The sequence below is a fragment of the Geotrypetes seraphini genome, chromosome 8, assembly GCF_902459505.1.
Source record: "Geotrypetes seraphini chromosome 8, aGeoSer1.1, whole genome shotgun sequence".
Lineage (NCBI taxonomy): Eukaryota > Metazoa > Chordata > Amphibia > Gymnophiona > Dermophiidae > Geotrypetes > Geotrypetes seraphini.
In genome coordinates, this window is record NC_047091.1 from 98,017,878 (window position 1) to 98,037,978 (window position 20,101).

A 20,101-nucleotide genomic window follows, 5' to 3' on the forward strand; every position below is an offset into this window, starting at 1 on the left:
TTCCAAGACATCCAGGCCAGCCAATAGAAGATGTTTCTAAAAGTGGCTGAGGTGATGTGATACAATTTGTGTGGCGCAGTGGAAAAAAAAAAAAAAAAAAAAGCTACAGCCTCAGCATCCTGTGAGTTCAAACCCACGCTGCTCCTTGTGACCCTGGGCAAGTCACTTAATCCCCCATTGCCCAAGGTACATTAGATAGATTGTGAGCCCTCCAGGACAGACAGAGAAAACGTTCTGAGCTCTCCTGGGAGAATGGTATAGAAAATTGAATTAATAAATTAATCAAAAAGCTTTTCTTTCCATTTCTGCTAGGGACTATCTTCTGAATAAAGGTAAAATGATCTCAGTATAACCTTAGTCTTTGAAGCAGGGGTGGACTGACAGGGACTTGGACCCCAGGGCAATAAGGTAATGGGCTCCTAACCACTTATCAAAAGGGATTAAATTCAATGGAGACTAAGAGAGAGTGGACTCCTATTGGTGTGGGCCCTTAGGCACTGCCCTATTGTTCTAATGGCCAATTCATCCCTACTTTGAGAGAACTCACCCAATAGTGGATCAGGGTTGAAAAGGTTTACCTAGACTCACCCAGGAACTGCTGAAGCTCCATAGATTGGGTTCCTGGAGTTCTATCCCACTTTCCAAAGGAATAAATTCATTGAAAAATATAACAAACATCTTTAGGAGAACTTATCTCTAAGGAAGATTCACTGCCCAGGATAGTAGCAGATTCCTCTAATGTGCTGTTGGTATAGACAAGTGCTCATGGAAGTTGTGTCTGTCCCACCCCTCACCCCTCACCCCCATCCCTGTCAGATGTAAAATTAGAGTCTCAAGATATATGTATTCTGGGCAGGGACTTTTAGGGTCTATCTACATTAACATTCCAAAGTCAGATTGTTCAATAATATCCCAGAGTTCTTTGCTGACACTCAACAGAAAATGCTGACAGCTAGCATTCATCAATGTAAGGCTGACACCCCACCCTAGCCTGGAAGAAGTAGTCAGATTTTGCCCTGGGGTGAACTAAAACTCTAAAAACTGGCTACTAGTTTTGCATCTATGGACTTGTAATTTCCCTGTACGACAAGTTGAACTACAGTCAAATAGAAATTACCAGGTCATTACTGAAAAGATCTAATCACCCTCCTTAATTGCTAGAACACTTAAAGTCTTCTGGCTGCTATGTTAATGAGCTCCTTACTAAACCAGTCTTCCCTCAACAGGATAACTCTTCAGTGGATCTGGATGAAAGCATTGTGGACATGATAAGTAGCAGTGAGGACATCACTTCCTTTGACCCCTCTCTGCAGGGAAGTGAGTATTATAAAGACTTGGGCCTTCTAAATGTACCTCAAACTACCACATCGCAGGGGATGACTACAGGACTCTCCCCAGGCTTCAATTCATCGGTGGATGAGCACAATGTGAGCTTAGCAAAGGAAGGGGTTGATTTAAGATATCCCTCACCTTTCAGTTGTCCAGAAAATTATGGGAAAGACAGCTGTCTTTTACTGTCTTGTGAAAGAATTTCCCCCTGTGATACTATGCACCAGCATAATGGCAACAACGATGGAGGTTTGCCTGGTCCAGGAAAGGAAGACAGCGTGGATAAAGACCAGGAGATGTTCCCCATCCTGGTGAGATCCATGTCTACATCAAGGCGATACAGTTGGGAGAGTGCAATATCCCCTATGGAGAACATACGCCGGTGAGTACATGTGTGACAGTAGCAGTCGACAAAGCAAATAAAATGTTAAGTAAAAATAGAAAATAAAACAGAAAATATTATAATGCCTCAGTACTGATCTGTGATCTGACTACTTCTTGAGCATTATGTGCCATTTTGGTCACTACAACCAAAAAAAAAGGCATAGAAGCTGTGACCGATAAAGAGAGAGGCCACCCTGAGGTTGTGAGTGCAAGCCCAGCGCTGCTCCTTGTGACCCTGGGCAAGCCACTTAAACTCCATTGCCCTAGGTATGTTAGATAGATTGCGAACCCACCAGGACAGATAAGGAAGAATGCTCGAGCACCTGAATCAGTGGCGTAGTAAGGGGATTGCGAGGGGGCCAGTTTGCCCCAGGTGTGGTCTTCCTCGGGGTGCCGGCACCTCTCCTCCTCTCTACCCCCTTCTTCCCACTCATGCCCCTGCCATGCACACGCACCCCTTCCCCGTACCTTTTTAACCTCGGTGCAAGCAGCGAAGAACTTGCTGTCTGCTTCATCTTTGGCGCTTTCTCTGGCGTCGCTTACAAGAGGCAGTGACGTCAGAAAGAGCGCCAAAGCTGACGCGGGCAGCAAGTTCTTCACTGGCCGTGCTGAAGTTAACAAGGTATGGGGAAGAGAGCGGGAGAAGGGGCGCCACCACCCCAGGTGCCGGTCACCCTAGCTATGCCACTGACCTGAATGTAAAAACTGCTTAGACAACCTCCATTGATAGGCAGTATATAAATAACAAATAAATGTGGAAACTTGGATAAAGAAGATAGAAGGTTCCCCTGTGAAGAAAGTCTGAACAGATTCAGCCTGAGGACAAGAGAGCTGAGAGGAGGTAGAAGTTTATAAAGTCAGGATGGAAGATACTGTTTTTTCTGTAAACCGCTTAGAATCCTAACGGAGTTTAGCGGTATATAAGAAATAAATTACATTACATTACATTACATTACATACTAGAAGGGGGAAGGGACTACTCTATGAAACTAACAAGTAGCAGATTTAAAACAAATTGGTGAAAGTATTTTTCACTCAATAAACAATCAAACTGTGGAATTTGTTTCCAGAGGATGTTGTCGGTGCATCTAGAAAAGGGATTTGGACAAGTTCCTAGAAGAAAAGTCCATAAATAATTATTATCCAGGTAGATTTGGAAAAGCTGGTCCATATTTTAGGTATTTATATACCACCTATCAAAGTTCTCCAAGTGGTTTACAATCAGGTCCTCAAGCATTTTCCCTATCTGTCCCAGTGGGCTCACAATCTATCTAATGTACCGGGGGCAATGGAGGATTGAGTGACTTGCCCAGGGTCACAAAGAGCAGTGCGGGATTTAAACTCATAACCTCAGATTGCTGAGGCTGTAGCTCTAACCACTAGGCCACTCCCTTGTCCCTGGGTATGGTCTTTGGGATCTGCCATCATTTCCTAGTAACCATGGTCCTCTGTCAAAGGCAGGTTGCTAGACTCAGTGGTCTGATCCAGCACGGCACATGTTCCTCAGTCTATGCAGGTACCTAGAAAGCCCACAAGTAAATAACAACTGGTTAACCCTTTCAGGACCAAGGGACATATTTGTCCCATAACTTTAAAATCCTATAAATTTTGATTGGGATAGTCTACAGTTCTAAATTTGATATGTACGGATTCCATATGATACTGCCTTTATGTAAACAAACTGGTTCCGACATTCATTCATTAGCGTCGTTGCTAGATTGACAAGAAGATTCACTTGCCACACTGTCCATAAGCCAGAAGTGTGATTTTTTTAAATAAAAATAATGATATTTCACAAAAAAAATCAATTTTTTGGTATCTGCAAGCCCTTTTTACCATAAAAATGTCGTCAAAACCACAAAAATTGGCCTACGATCCTTATGGTCCTGAAAGGGTTAAACTCTGAAAACAGAGTCAAGTAGCAAGCGGTATACACAGGAATAGATCACTTTTTGGGATTTGTTGGGAACTTCATAATGACCCTGTATATATTTATGTGGTAGGGGATATGTGGCCCATTAGGAGAGAGGGGTGGGGTGATGGGACAGTGGCACAGAATAGGGCAAGAGAGCTGGATGTGGGACATGTGGCTGTTGTTAAAAATATAGACAAATTATAAGGTAAGACAAGATATTCATAATTAGAACAAAGGTGTGGAAATGTTCCCTGGGAAAACAGTCGACAGTTCTCTCTTCCAAGAACATTGTAAACTGTATATTAAAAAAAAAAAAAAATCTTGCAGTCCCTTTTGGCAGCCAGGAGGGATGAGTGATTAGCCCGTGTGACGTAGAGTGTACTATGTCTTCTAAATTGCTGCACGGATCTGCCAGCAAGACCAGAACTTCAGATCCAAAAGGCCAGCTTTCTTCTTTCCATCCTTATAGGGTGTCCGCCGAGATGATGGAAAGCCAGCTGGGATTCTGGCTCATCCTCAGTAGGCAATGGCTTAACTTCTCTGAGCTATTAATAATTCTGCCTTGAGCTGAGGATCCTTATTAGTTTGTGAGGAGCGTAGGGCATAACAGACAGAATAAAATGCAGGTCAGGGTGCTAGAATTGAACAGACACTGGATAATAGTGGGTATAGGCAGCTATAAGGAATGGGGAAACCTAGGAGGATCTGCCTGGTTTGCAATTACAGTACTGTTATTATTATTATGACTGTTTGTCTGATCATATGTTTTATGAATGTATCTTTGTGACCCGCATAGAAGGTTAGATGGGCAGAATACAAATGATTTTGAATAATTAAATAAATTAAATGAAATGTTCCTTGTTGACAGCTCGAACAACTCAAACATTCTAGACATAAATGGCCAGAAAGTTTCAAGTTTCGTTTTATTAAATTTTGTTATGTACGCAATATCAAATGCTTCAATGCGTATAACATTTTTTAAAAATAGGGGACAAAACAAAACTCTTTTATACAATTACATACAAATTCTATACATTCTAATGCATGACTGGTACGGAAGGTGAAGGGGATGAACTACAATCTTTAAAGAAAGAAAGGAAATATTTAGGGGGGAACACAAATGGTGGGTAACACACACACAAAAAAAGATAAATTTATAATCTATGCGTAAATGTGATTAAGATCTAAGAAATTTGGTGATTTGTAAATTATGTTGTCTATTTTTCAAATGCGTCCTTGAACAGGAAACTTTTTAAGGAACGCTTGAATTTTTCTAAAGAGGATTCATTACGAATATATATTGGTAAATTGTTCCAAAGCTGGGGTGCTCTAACCGAGAAAATAGTAGATCTCCTGGTCCCTATTATTTTTAATGAGGGTATAATCAATAGATGTTGTGTTGATCTAAGTGCCCTGGATGGAGAATACGGTATCAAGAGACGGTGCAGAAAAATCGGAACATGAGTTTGTTGAATTTTAAAAGTTAACAGTAAAATTTTAAAAGTTATTCTATGTGTGATTGGTAACCAATGAGCTGCTTGTAGAAGTGGTATAACGTGATCGTATTTTTTTGAATTAGTAATCATTTTTATTGCTGTGTTTTGTATTATCTGTAATCTTCTTATTTCTTTTTGAGTTATGCCCTGAAATAGGGTGTTACAATAGTCAAGCCTAGAAATGATTAATGAATGTATTAAAATGTTAAGGGCCTCAGGTTTTAAAACTTTTGATAAGAATCTAATGAGACGTAACTTATAAAAACAATTTATAATCACTGAACTAATCTGGTCATGATAGGAAAGTTCCTGATCTAGTGTTACTCCCAATATTTTTGTTGTAGTTACTATTTGAAGAGGGATATTGTCTAGGACAGGGGTAGGGAACTCCGGTCCTCGAAAGCCGTATTCCAGTCGGGTTTTCAGGATTTCCCCAATGAATATGCATTGAAAGCAGTGCATGCAAATAGATCTCATGCATATTCATTGTGGAAATCCTGAAAACCCGACTGGAATACGGCTCTCGAGGACCGGAGTTCCCTACCCCTGGTCTAGGAGAATATGTGATGAAAATGTAAGATCATTTTTCCATAGGAAAAACATTACGGAAGATTTTGTTGCATTCAATGCCAACATATTATCCTTTAGCCATTGGCTTATTTGTTTTAACTTGTTATTTATAGTTGTTATCTCATTGGGATCTGCTGTATTTAAGGGGTATAGGAGCTGAATGTCATCTGCATATGCCTAAGAGGAGAATCCTATAGACTGATTGAGGGTTAAAAGAGGTGATAAAAAGATATTAAATAAAAGTGGGGAAAGAATTGAACCTTGAGGAATCCTGTATGAATTGGTGAAGATGTTTGATAATGAGTTATTAAAGATAACTTTAGCTGACCGATCTTGGAAGTATGATTTAAACCAATTTAGTACTTGGTCAGAAATTCCAACTGAGGATAGTCTTTTGATGAGTAAATGATGGTCTATGGCTCCTGGCTGGTTAAATCGCTTGTTTGAGGCTAACGGGTCATATTCAGCGCATTTACCCCCCTTTAAAAGTGATTTTAGCGAAGGCTGGTGCGCTGAATGCTCTGCGCTGCTCCCAACACTCATAGACTTCCTATGAGCATTGGGAGCAGCACACAGCATTCAGCGTACCAGCCTGCACTTAGAAACACTTCTGTGGTTTTGTAAAAGGTTGTGGTGGTGGTGGGATTAACTGGATAGTGCCACTGAAAATGTCCAGTTAGTGCCATATGTGAAACTGGCTATTTTGGGGGCGTTCTGAGGCAGAGTCAGCACTTGACTGGCAAAGGTGACCACATGAATAGGGTTACCAGATATCCAGGAAAACCCAGACATGTCCTCATTTTAGAGGACTGTCTGGATGCCCGGTAGGATTTCCAAAATCCGGCAGTTTGTCTGGGTTTTGGAAGTGCCTGACCTCAGGGCCGTGTCTGGAGGACGTCTGCGCATGTGCGCGTGCACATGACTTCATCACGTCCATGTCCACACATGCGCAGATGCCCTCCAGATGTGGTCCCGTTCTCGGGGAGGTTCGGGTGGGGGTGGGGGTAGAACTAAGCAGCCCTGAGGGTGCAACAGGGTTGGACCAGGTGCCCTCTTTTTTAATAGAGGAAATCTAGCAACCCTACACATAAGTCAGTCCTGTCTTCATGCAGTTCGCCTTAATTGGTTATTTGCTGAATACCATACTTAATTTTCTATGTTTTCATTGGCTCCATATTCCCAGAAATTGAATGCCAGAGCCTGGACATGACCTGGCATTAAATTTCTGGGATAATGTTGATAGCAATCAGCAAAATGCTGATCGCTGCCAGCTGAATATTGTGACCTTTATTTCAATTACTACCTAATTGAGTCCTAGAAGTGAGAGGCTAAACCCATTCCATTCCCTTTATTGCCTGGCTAAGCTCTCCTGTCCTCTAGATCAGTGTTCTTCAACCACCGGTTCGTGGATCGGTGCCGGTCTGAAAAATTCCCTGCCAGTCTGTGCAGGGCCAGCGTGTGCCTCGAGCCCGATGAGCTGGGTACAGGCAGAGAAACTAAATTGTGCCACTGAGGTATTGGAACTAGTGCCTGCCTAGTTGCTTGAGTTGGGCCTGAAACGTGGCTGGTGCTGAGGGAGGGGTGACTTGCTCCGCCCCCCGGCGCGATATAGAGTTAGTGATTTTTGTAACGTTGTTCTTTTGCGCCCATCACTTGAATTTGGGTTTACTTGGTCCCACGGGCTGTGCAAGTGATGTCAGCCTCATTGTCCTGCCTTCTCTTTTGTATTGATATATAAAGGGACGCCAGTTTCTTTTTCTCTCTCTACTATTTCCTGTGAAGCAGGCTCTGCGTTTTGTGGTGCACTTTTCACAGGTTTATTTTCACCCGTTGTGAATAAACTTTGCTCCCCAAGGGTTGCCCCCTTCCTATGATCATTATATTTTTTATTGGGGGGGCGGAGGAGGGGTAATTTATTTTCATTGTCTAGTTGGCGGGATAGGATTTAAACCACATTCCCGACTTGGTGCTTGAAGGCCAAGAGGAATGAAGCAGGGTTTGGGGTTTTTTTGTATCAAAGGAGGACCTAGGTTTAAAATAGTATTCTTCAACCGCCAGTCCACAGACCGGTGCCGGTCCACAAAATAATTATTTTATTTCCGCCGGTCCATAGGTGTAAAAAGGTTGAAGAACACTGCTCTAGATGACAAGTTCTGTATCCTCCGAGTGAGGCAGACCAAATTTTGGTTTCAGTTTCAATATCAAAACTGGCCTGAAATCCATGTTACAGTCTTCTTTCAGCTGAAAATGACTGTATTTTCAGCCGAAACCAAAACTTGGTGCTGTGTCCCTTGCTCCCTCCTTTGAACAGGAGCAGCCTACACTCCCTCCCCCCTATACAGAGGTAGTCCTCCTCTTGGTCCCACCTGTATACTCCCCCCCACCCCCGGGCCTCTCTTACACTTGCTGATGGTCTAGTGGCATAGCTGGGGCAGGAGTGATCTCTAGTTGCTCCGGCCTATGCCAGATTCATTGTCAAAATAGCTACCATGACCTTGAAAAACTAGAGGTCATGGTAGACTATACTAGACTAGACCTCACTAGACTAGAGGTCATGGCAGCCATTTTGAGATTGGAGCCAGCATGGGCAGGAGCAATCCCCAATCATACAACTACCACTGGAGGTTACAGCAGCCATTTTGACAGTGGATCCAGCATGGGCAGGAGTGGCTGGGGACTAGGATTACCAGATTTTACTTTAGTAAAATCCAGACCCTTAGACCCGCCCCAGGCCCTCCCAGTTCCACCCATCCCTGCCCCATTATGCCCCAGTCCCACCTCCAATCCAACCCTAGCCCCGCCCCAGCCTGCTCTCGTCGGGCAGGAGGGCATTCGCACATGCCATGCTGTAGCACTGATTCAGGGCCATAGTGGCCAGTTTGGGGTTTGTCTTCAGTTTTGGCCAAACTGAGTGATATATTTGAATAATAGATTCAGCTTCAGCTGAAACAGAAAAAAAGGTTTTGGTCACCCTCTACCCCTGGCCTCTTCAGCCCTAGAAGTGACATCTCCTGAGCTTTCCAACCCTAGAGGTGATGGACTGTATCCTTGAACCCATAACTGAGCTCTCAAGTCTAGAGATGACAGGCTCTGTATCTCTGGTTCCATCCCTGTATCCCTATGTCCATTCCTTAGGGGTTCTGAGCCTTCTAGTCCTAAAGATGAAAGGCACTTTATCCCTATGCCTATCCCTTGTGCCCTCCAGTTTTAAAGATGTTAGAATGTATCCCTTTAGCGCTAGAGGGCTCAGTATCCCCATACTGATTTCTTCAGCTAGTCAGTCCTAGAAATGACTTGCTCTGTATTGCTGAGTTAATCTTGTGAGCCAGTCCAGGAGGTGGGAAAGGGTCTTAAACAATTTGGCAACCTTGTGTCTCTGAGGACTCAGCAGGTCTGGGAACAAATTCAGCAGTCAAGTTCTCTATCCATGAGGTGCCACCTGTGCAACACTGTAAAGCTTGTCTCTTTATCCCTTTATTAAGGTTAAGCCTGGATGCCTCAGATATGGACAGTGATGTGGAGGACGACAGTGAGCGGCCACCTGGTCTATGCCCCACTCAGTCTCTGAATTTACCAAAAGGTGGATTTGAAGCCTGGAAAGAGTGTGAAAGGACCCAGAGTGTGGAAATAGCTACCATTACTAATGATACACATCAAGCTGACACTGGTGGTGACCGGGAGAACAAGGTAATACCATTGATAGTCCAGTGACAAGTCAATAATTACTATATACAAAAAATAGGTTTTAAAGGTATATATCTGCATATTGTGCTCTGGAAGAAAACTATCTCCCCCCCCCCCCCTCAAACACACACACAATTTTGGCCAGAAATATGTGCGGACTTTCCCATAAGCCTTCTAAAAAGAAACTGAAAACAAGGCTATTCCCCATGGGGTAGGTTCAGGGATAAGTTTAACTGTGTATTAGTGGATAGAAGATAAAAACAAAGCTGAAAAAGAAATACTGAATTATGAATATTATGGGGCTCATAATCGAAAGAGAAAAACGTCCAAAAACTGGCCTAAGTCGGCACTTGGACGATCATCAGTCAAAAACGTCCAAGTGCTGATAATAAAACCGGGTTTTGGACGTATTTATAAACAACCTAGGCCTTCATAGTGCCGCTGAATGACCATAGCTAAACTTGGTGTGTCAGGAGGAGTGTCGATGGTAGGATTTGGGCGGGACATGGACAGGCTTAGACTTAGTCGTACTGCATGTATAACCGAAAGTTATACAGCACAGGATCGACGGAACTTGGACGTTGTGACTTAGACCATTTAAAACATGGTCTAAGTCACAAAATCCCACCTAAAGTGACCAGATAAGCACTGCAAACACATAATACAGACCCCCACACACTACCCCAGTGATCAACGACCCCCCCTAAAAATATTAATCAGAACTTGAAAATTGTGCCTCCAGAACATCATTACCTGGCAGCCTGGCATAGAAAAGCCTAGTCGTGCTGCACAGAGGTGTCTTAAGCCGTCTTAGGGGTGGGCTAGGGACCCATTGAGAGGAGGACTTATGCCCATAAGCCCCTGTAATCACTGCATTGATATTGAGACATGTGTACTCCCCTATATACCCCCCAAACTCTTTTTTACTGGCATATAAGTGGCTCCTGCAGCCATAAGGGCTATTGCGGTGGTAGATAACTGGGTCTAGGGGATTCTGGAGGTGGTTTGGGGGACTCACCATAACCTATAAGGGAGTTGTAGTGAGATAAAGACATGGCACCCTTTTTGTGAAGTTCACAGCAGTGCCCTGTAAGGTACCCCATTATTTAGGTGCCATGTCTGGGTGTTCAGTCCATCACTTTGCAGACCCCTCCCACATCCAACAGTGCTTGTTCTAGGCATTTTTGACTTGGATAAAAAGTTGGATGAAAATGTGGTATAAAGATGGACGATTTAGCGACTTGGACAATCAGATCGGCAGGATATATACTTAGACAATTTTTGAAACGATAAAAAATTTGGATGTATTTTTTGAAAATGTGTCCTAAGCTGTTTTTCACTTTGGATGACTTGCGACTTGGATGAAAATGGACTTAGATGTTCCTTTCGATTATGCCCTCCACATGTTTTAATGGTGTATATAGACCACATTGAACAGATATTAATTTGTAAGAGTGTTACAAAAATTATTTAAGAAATGAATTAGTGTGCCTTAAAAAAAATTTAGGGTATGCAAAGTTAATTTAATGCATATTAACCTACAAACTAATGCACATATAATAAATTTACGAGTGATAATAAGGTCTGATGCATATTAGAAGATTTTTTTATTAAACAGAAGGTGTAAAACAAGCCATAAATAACAAGCTATTTATGGCTTGTTTTACACCTTCTGTTTAATAAAAAAAATCAGGGAACAGTCAGAAGATCCAATAAGGAGCCAAAATCTTTTTTTGCCAGTGCATGTCACCTACAAAGCATTTTTGTTAGTGGCAATATAAGGAACTGATAGCAGGGTATGTGGGAAACAGCACATGATGTTGCTTTGCTCTGTTTTCATCCCTTAGATAAAACTGGTACTGTATTTTGTTTTCCATTTATCATACCGTTTTTTAAAGAGAAGCTACTCTGGTATTTCCCTTATGGAAAAATGCTGCAATGTACTGTACGTGTGTATAAAAATACACTCAATACATTTAACTCTGATTCTGGTCCTTGTAAGATAAAACCAAACGCCTCTGGCACCAAGCATCCACTGCTAACAAGCAAAGTCAGCTGGTGAGATCTCCCCTAGAACAGGGGCAGTAAGCAACTCCGGTCCTCAAGAGCCCCGGGCATCAGGTTTTCAGAATATCCGCAAAGAATAAGCAGGAGATAGATTTATATGCCCTGCCTCTTTGGTATGCCAATCTATCTCCTGCATAGTCATTGTGGATATTGAAGGGACAGACCTGGAAGCCCTTCAACCAGGAAAGAGAGTGCATCACCCAGAGGGGCTTGAGGATCCTTCAAACAGGAAAGAAGATGATCCCTCAAACCAACCCAGAGTCAGATTAAAACAGAAATATTCTCAGCTGTGAAATAGAAATATCACAAATGCAAGCAGAAGTATTTGGCCAAGTTATTCAATCAAATAAACCACATTCAAAGTTTCCATAATGCCTATACACTAACAGGGGGAAAAATAAAGTGAGATATTCAGAGGCATTGAAGAGTCCAGACAGAAAGACCCAGCCATACAAAGCAGCCATACCGCAGCACAAATACATTTTTTATCAGGCGCCAAGCGGTAATCAGTATCTCTGGGCAACCCGAAACAATCCAGTTCAAGGTCTCTAGATTCTCATCCACCAATAACCAGCCATCATAACAATATGTGAAAGTGTTTTATTTTGTCAGCGCTGGGAGACAGAGATAGCCAGAAACCAGATTATCTGTCTCTAATACAAAACTTTGCAGCATATGTTATATAATGTTTTAAATCTGTAATTTCTACAAGTACACCCAGGGCAACTACATACGTGGTTTGTTCTTGCATATATATCATACTAATTAGTAATATTATACTTACCTCACCTACTGTCTCTAGAATCAAACTGTATTAGAGAATGACAAGGGGACAAACTTTGGGCTAGATTCACTAACACCACGGATCCGATCCGATCCATGGCCGGGGGCTGATTCACAAATCGCCCTCATGCAAATGAGGGCGATCGGAATCACGCCCCCCAACCAACTGCACGGATGGCTCTCCAGTGATCCCGATGAATGCGCAGACCATCTGTAGATGGTCTGTGCATGCGCTGGCCCTCTGTGCCCGGCAGAGCTTCTGGAAAGAAAACTTTTTACTTTTGTTTTTTTACATTTTTTCGCGAGCCCGTGGTTTTAACCCGCTTTAAACCCACCGGTTAAAACCACAGGCTCGCACTGTGGGGAAGGCAAGGAGAGTCGGGGCAGAAGAGCACTTCAGAAAAGGACATTAAACTTTAGAAGTAATCGACAAGGGAGACAGGCTCTGGGGAGAGGCAGAGAGGCAGGATTTCAGGGCCGTCGGAAAGGGCCTGCGCAAATGGTCCTCAGCAGTCACTTATTTTTTTGATCGACCAGCCCAGTTGGTGTCCCTCATTTTTTTTTTGTGAATCGCCGCCTGCCTATATTTGCATGCGCGGATCGGATCTGGAGTAAGGTTAGTGAACTGAGTCAGGGTCGCAAAGGGGTCACTAAGTGGTGGGGACTTGATCAGTGGACTTAGTGAATCTAGCCCTTTGTCCCCCATAAACAGTGGCGTAGTGAGGGTGAGCAGTGCCTGGGATGGTGGCACCCTTTCCCCCCTTCCCTGCCCCCCTGCCGCATGCCCCTTCCCTGTACCTTTATAACTTCAATGTGAGCAGCCACCAACTTACTGCCCGTGTTGGCTTCGGCACTCTCCGACGTCACTTTCCAGGTGTGGGTCTCAGAAGTGACGTCAAAGCCTAAGCTGACACAGGTGGCAAATTGGTGGCTGCTCGCACCAAAGTTTAAAAGATATGGGGGAAGGGAGGAGACGCATGCACAGCAGGGGGAAGAGTGGGAAAGGGGGTGGAGAAGAGGAGGGGTGCTGGCAACCCCCCCCTCCCCCCGAGCAAGATGGCAACTGAGGCAGACCGCCCCCCCCTCTTACTAAACCACTGCCCATAAACTTGGTCCCGCCCCCTCCCCTTCCCCCTCCCCATGAGTTCAATCCCCATCCTCATCCCTGCAAACTGTCATCCCATCTGTACAAGACTTAAATAGTTATGATTTATATTGAAATCATTTTATTAAAGTAAAAGAAGCAATATTCTGTACAATTGTCATTTTATGAATCACAAATAATACAGAACAAAAATCAACAAAACCCCTGTCTCCCCTCCCCCTCACAAATATCCCCTCCATTACTGAGAAAACTGAACAACCCAAATTACTACAGAATGCTACATAGAAAAATCATGCAAACAGAATATCTCAGTCACACATGGCAGGAATAGTTTTAGGGGAGTGCAACTAGGGCAACTGCCCCCTAGCCAGAGAAAATCCTAAGCCAGCTGGAAGCTAAAGAAGCACGACCTGGTAGTAGGATTTGTAGTCCCCAGTTATGTCTAACACCAGTTCTGGCAGGATACACATTTCAAATCTGATATATTCTAATCACAAAATAGAAAATATTTTTTTTTTCTATCTTTTGTTGTCTGGTCATTTTATTCTTCAGATCACATTGGTCTCAGGCTCTGGTTTCTGTTTCCTTCTGTCTTCTCTTAACCCACTCACCAGGATCTCCTGACCATTTGACATTTCTTCTTTCTCCATGTTCACCATTCATCTTCCATCTCGGTGTATGTTTTTCCCCATGTTCGGCATCTCCTTTCTCTGTCTTCAATACTTCCCTGTCTAGTATTTCCACTGTGCCCATCTCCCTGCCTTCATCACCATCACCATTCTATGCCCCTATCCCCTTCCCTTTTGACCAGTACCATTCCTCTACATGCCTGTGCCCCCCTAAATCCAGCATCCCCTGTCTGTGTTCATATTCTTCCCCATGTCTAGTCATCTTCCTCTGTGTCCATATACACCCCCATGCAACATTCCCCTTTGTGTCCCTGTTCCTATATTTCCAATCATGCCCACCATCTCCCCTATTTTTGTATATCTCCCTTTGTCCAGCTTTCCCCCTCTCTTACTCCCTTACACCAATGTGTCTCTCGCCCTCTCTTTCCTCTCTCTGCTGTGTTCAATATTTCACTCCCTTTTCCTTTATCCCCTCGGTTCAGCATTTCTTTCTCTTCCCTTCTCTCTCTTCCTCCCTGCAGATCCAGCACTTCTCTCCCTTCCCTCAGCACCCCTCCCTTGGATTGAACACCTCTCTCCCATACTTCCAGCTCCCCCTACAGTCCAGTACCTCCCCTCCTTAACACTTCCCAAGGATCCAGCACTTCTCTCCCTTCCCTCCATTCCCCCTCCAATGGATCCAATACCTCTCTACCTTCCTTCTAGACCCCCCTCCCATGGGTTCAACATCTCTCTTCCTTCCCTCTAGATCCAACTCTGAGCTGCGGATCCGGTATCTCTCCCTTCTCCCAGCCATGGGTCTGGCACCTCTCCCTTCCCTTCAGCTCCAGTCCCCTCCCACTTGGGTCCAGCAGCACCTCTCTCCAATCCGTTCCGTCCAGCACCAGCCCCCCCTCCCCAAATTAATCCAGAACCTCTTTTTCTTCCCTCAGCCTCCAGACCAGATCAAGCACCACCCTTCCCTTCAGCTCCAGCTTTGGAGCCAGCCAGTACCTCCCTTATAGGTCCAGCACCCCCCCCCCCCCCCACAACCTTCCCTCCATGGTATAAAAACCAAACCTGTGATTCCAGTACCTACGGGTTGGCCCCTCTATATCTTCTTCCCCACCTCCTCTCCCAACCCCATGCCTATCCATACCTTAGAGAGCCTCAGTGACCAAGATAGATCTTCATAGATCTGCCTCTTAGCCTTTCTTCAGCTGGTAACCTACTTCTGATGCAACTTACAGTTTTCATGGAATATGCATGAGACAGATTTGCATACAATGGAGGCAGTGCATGAAAATATATCTCGTGCATATTCATTGTGGATATCTTGAAAACCAAAGTGGTTTGGTATGTCCAAAGGACTGGGATGAGAACCTCTGCCCTAGAGTTGTACTAATGTTATTCAACCTTCTCCTAGAGGCACTGTTGGCCAGTGGAGTTTTCAGGATTATTTCAATGAATATGCATGAGATGGATTTACGTACAATGGGTTTCTAGTATTTATTGTGGTAATCCTGAAAACCCGGCTGGAGAGAGTTAAGATGTGCTACCCTAAAGAATAGGAGAGTTAGGGGACAGGAAGTATGATGAAGACTTTCAAGAATCTCAGAGGTATCATTCCCCATTGTGATATACACATCCGATGTAAGAGTATGTAGAAGACAGTGGAATCAGTTCAGATATATCGATTCCTATTCAAATAGAATAAGCAACCAAACCAGATCACCGTGGACAGATTAGAACAGGTCACTTTTTAACTGCTTTTTTAATCTTTTTGACTTTGGATGTGGATATTGGCTTTGGATATTGGATGTGGATATTGGCAGATTCTCCCCTCTATTTGGAGAGGATTGTAAATGAGTTTGGATCTGTGGCAGGTTATGCCAACCTGACGGTCTGGATTTGAAAATGGAATCAAAATATTCCCAAGTCCGACTTTGTATGCAAATATTCTGCTCGTATGCATCTCTGCAAAGTTTACAGGTACTTATAACACATGAAATCTGCACCAGTTTTTCATCGTGAATGTCCACAGATTCAATTCTTTGTAGCTCACCTTATCCCAAATGGTTCAAGACAGAGAAGAGACCAGTCTAGAGTTACCAGATGTCTGAGAAAACCCAGACATGTCTTCTTTTTAGAGGACTATCCAGGTCCTCAGATGGATTTCCAAAACCCGGCGGTTTTGGAGCTCAGGGCCACGTCTGGAAGACGGATGTGACGTGATGATGTTGCACTTATACACGCATGTTCAGAGGCCCTCAAGACGCAGCCCCTAGCTCGTGGAAGAAGAGATGGGGTTCGTGTGGGGGCAGGGCTGAGTCAAAATAGGGTGGGGCCACATGTCCTTTTTTTTTTTTTTTAAATGAAGAAATCTGGTAATCCTAGACCAGTCTATAACTGGGAATTTGCAGTAAAGTCAGAATTTTTGCATACAGATTAGGCCAAACATTATTTAAACATTTACATTTTCTCAATATAAATACTTTTGAAAAAGAAAAGCCTTTAATTTTCTACAAAAAGAAAACTATGAAGATTGCTGTTTATAAGACGGATGCTTTCTCTTTGAAAATTCCTGAAGGGAAAAGTATCTCCAGACATTTGCAATTTATTTATTTATGTATTTTTTTGTGCAGGTATTTTTTCCAAGTAAAAACTTGCATGCCTAGGTTTGAAAATTTAGAAGTACAGTATATGTGTCCTTCTGAACTCCTCACCCATAAACAGCTCCCCCTATTGCTGGTAAATGGCATATGCAGTGGCCCAACACAAAACAGAGTGGAGAGAAAAAATATGGCAAATAATTATAAAAATATCTCCTACATTCTGGATGATCACAAAAAGACCATACACTTTAATGGATGCAAATCCTCTAGGTAACACAGTACAGTCTCACAAACTGGACACCATCTCTGGTCCTAAAAAATCTCCATTATTAGATAGTGCTCTTACAAAAAGTCCAAATACTAAGAGGGTCATTTTCAAAATATACTTATGGCATTAGACGTTCAAAGTTGGCACTAAGAAAATGCTATTATCAAAAGGCAAACCACCATACGTCTAGAAATAATTTTATTTTTTTAATCTTCTATCTGGATGTCCAGACCATTGGGATGCCCAGACCACCAGGATGTCTATCTTTATACCACATTTTCAACCACAATTTCATCCAAGTCACAAGACCATTTAGACATGGGAGGGACCAGTCCTGTAATGGGCTGGCCACCCAGACATGGCAACAGAGCAGTGGGGCACCTTAGAGAGCACCGCTGTGAACGTCACATAAAGGGTGCCAGATAAACATCTCACCAGCACTCCCTTATAAGTTATGGTGAGTCCTCCAAAACACCCTCAAAACCCACTACACCCACCTATCTACAACCCCAATAGCCGTTAAGGCTGCAGGTAGTACCCATATGGCAGTAGAGTAGGGTTTTGGTGGGCTCACATTTTCCACCATGAATGTAGTGGTTAGAGTGGCTTATGGGACTTGCTACTCCTTCCTATGGTTCACTAGTCCACCCACCAGGCTACTGAAGACACCTGTATGCAGCTGTACTAGGCTTTCCTGTACCAGGTGCTGATGTTCTGGAGACAGGTTTGTATGTTTGTATTCTGAACTTTGTGGGTGTGAGGGGGTCCATGAACACTTGGGGAGTATAGGGTTGTCTTACCTTGATACATGCAGTGGTCATGTAGTCAGTGTGGGCACCTTTGTGGCACTTAGACCCTTCTAAAACAGGTATAGTTAAAACAAGTAAGTTCTGTCCAGGATGTCTTGCAAAATGTTTGATTATCACTGCAAGATGACCATGTCTAACCCACCCCTGAGACTGCCCAAAGCCCGCCCTTAACACTCCTCCACCACACCCATCTCGTGCTCTGAACATACAGAGGCTGAAACACCTCGCTAAACATACAGAAAGATGATTTTGATTATTGGTACTTGGATGTCCTGGCGATTAGGAAGTCCAAGTGCTGATTTAGGATGCTTTTTATATGTTTGCATTTTTTTATGGGCCCCAGGTAATGTAAATTATTCTAATTGCTTTACCATTATTCCATTCAGTTTATCATTATAGCAATCACAGAATATCAGTAATGCACTTATTATAAAACAATTGGTCCATATTAAAAATCGTGGAGGGGCATAATCAAAAGGAACGTCTAAGTAGCAAGTTGTCCAAGGTAAAATAACAGCTTAAGACACATTTTTGAAAAATACGTCCAAATTTTTTTTTGTTTCGAAAATCATCTAACTAAACATCCTGCCGATCTGATTGTCCAAGCCTCTAAATCATCCATCTTTATACCACATTTTCGTTCAACTTTTCATCCAAGTCAAAAACACCTAGAACAAGCCCTGTTGGATGTGGGAGAGGTCTGTATAGTAATGGACTGAACACCCAGACATGGCACCTAAATAGTGGGGTACCTTACAGGGCACTACTGTGAACTTCACAAAAAGGGTGCAATGTCATCATCTCACTACAACTCCTTTATAGGTCATGGTGAGCCCCCCCAAACCACCTCCAGAATCCCCTAGACCCACTTATCTATCACCCCAATAGCCCTTATGTCTGAAGGAGCCACTTATATGCCAGTACAAAAGGGTTTTGGGGGTGTATAGAGGATGCACATGTTTCAATATCAATGCAGTGATTACAGGGGCTTATGGGCATGGGTCCTCCTCTCCATGGGTCCCTAACCCACCCCTAAGATGATTGTGCAGCACGACTAGGCTTTCCTATGCCAGGCTGCCAGGTGATGATGTTCTGGAGGCACAATTTTCAAGTTGTGAATAATATTTTTATGGGGGGGGGAGGTCAGTGATCAATTGGGTAGTGTGTGGGGGTCTGTATTATGTGTTTGCAGTGCTTATCTGGTCAAATTAGGTGGGTTTTTGTGACTTAGACCATGTTTTAAATGGTCTAAGTCACAACGTCCAAGTTCCGTCAATCCTGTGCTGTATAACTTTCGGTTATACATGCAGTACGACTAAGTCTAAGCCTGCCCAAATCCCGCCCAACTTCCTCCCTCGACACTCCTCCTGAAACACCCCGTTTAGCTCTGGTTGTTCAGCGGCACTATGAAGGCCTAGGTCATTTAGAAATACGTCCAAAACCCGTTTTTATTATTGGCACTTGGACGTATTTTGCCAATGTTCATCCAAGTGCCGACTTAGGCTGGTTTTGATGTTTTTCTCTTTCGATTATGAGCCCCATAGTCTTCCAGCATTGTCATAGTAATCTAAGGTGAGCTGCTAATTCAGTTTATGGAATTATTTCCAGTGAAATAATAGAGCTGTCACACTGATGAGTTCCAACAAAGACTCATCAGCCATAATGGCTGCTTCAGGGGACACACATTAGTCAACTCAGAGTGATACAAACATCACACATGCACCACATGCATAATTCTACAGACATACAGGGTGAGAAACCTTCATAAAAGCTATTTCCAAGGGTAAAGCATTGGCTTTGAAAAATGCTGTCATGCATGGGATTTCCCCACCACTGAAAGGAATTGTTGAACCTGGAAAGATACAGGGTGAATCAGATTGCGTGATGTGCAGAAGAGCTGATAGTTCACAGCTGATAAAAAATATCACTCACAGTTTCTTTTATGGGTTTTTGTTTCTGTTCCCTCTTGGATTTTATTTTTTTTTTTTCCTACTGTGGTTAGGAGTGCGATAGCAGTGGAAAACGGCTGCGATCCAAATCGGTCCCCTCAACACTGGATAAGATTTCCACAGGTGCAGTCTCCCATTCGCTGGCCTCCTCCTGCCCTGTGGCTGAAGGTATGTGTTTTTGCATTTTTAAGCCAGTGCTCTGTGAATGAATTTTGCAAATATTCACTGGTAAGCTGACCGCCTAACTTTAAATGGACAAGGTAATCAGCTTAAAGTGACTTAGAATTTTCAATGGCAGTGCTTAGTGCATGTGAGTCGTAAGTTAAGTACAACAAATAACTCTTTCACATAAAAAGTGCTAGGCACTAAACACGATTTTTTTTTTTTTCAAACATTTTGCACCGCATAGGCTTATACAAAAATTCAGAGGAAGAAATAGCCTCGGAACCCAGCCCTTACCACCCAACAAACGTGGCTTAAGGTGTACAGGGTGATAACCTCATTGGCATAAAAAACCTC

General features: G+C 43.3%; 1 protein-coding gene across 1 annotated transcript in view; it reads left to right on the top strand.

Annotated features, from left to right (window-relative positions):
* Positions 1-1,323: 1,323 nt before the first annotated feature.
* ARHGEF18 (Rho/Rac guanine nucleotide exchange factor 18) overlaps positions 1,324-20,101 on the top strand; it is a 250,998-nt gene continuing 232,220 nt past the window's right edge. Inside the window, exons 1-3 of the mRNA XM_033956918.1 lie at positions 1,324-1,711; positions 9,177-9,381; positions 19,636-19,750. Of these exons, the coding sequence (XP_033812809.1) occupies positions 1,377-1,711; positions 9,177-9,381; positions 19,636-19,750 (655 nt within the window). The 5' untranslated portion in view covers positions 1,324-1,376. The remainder of the gene's footprint in view (positions 1,712-9,176; positions 9,382-19,635; positions 19,751-20,101) is intronic.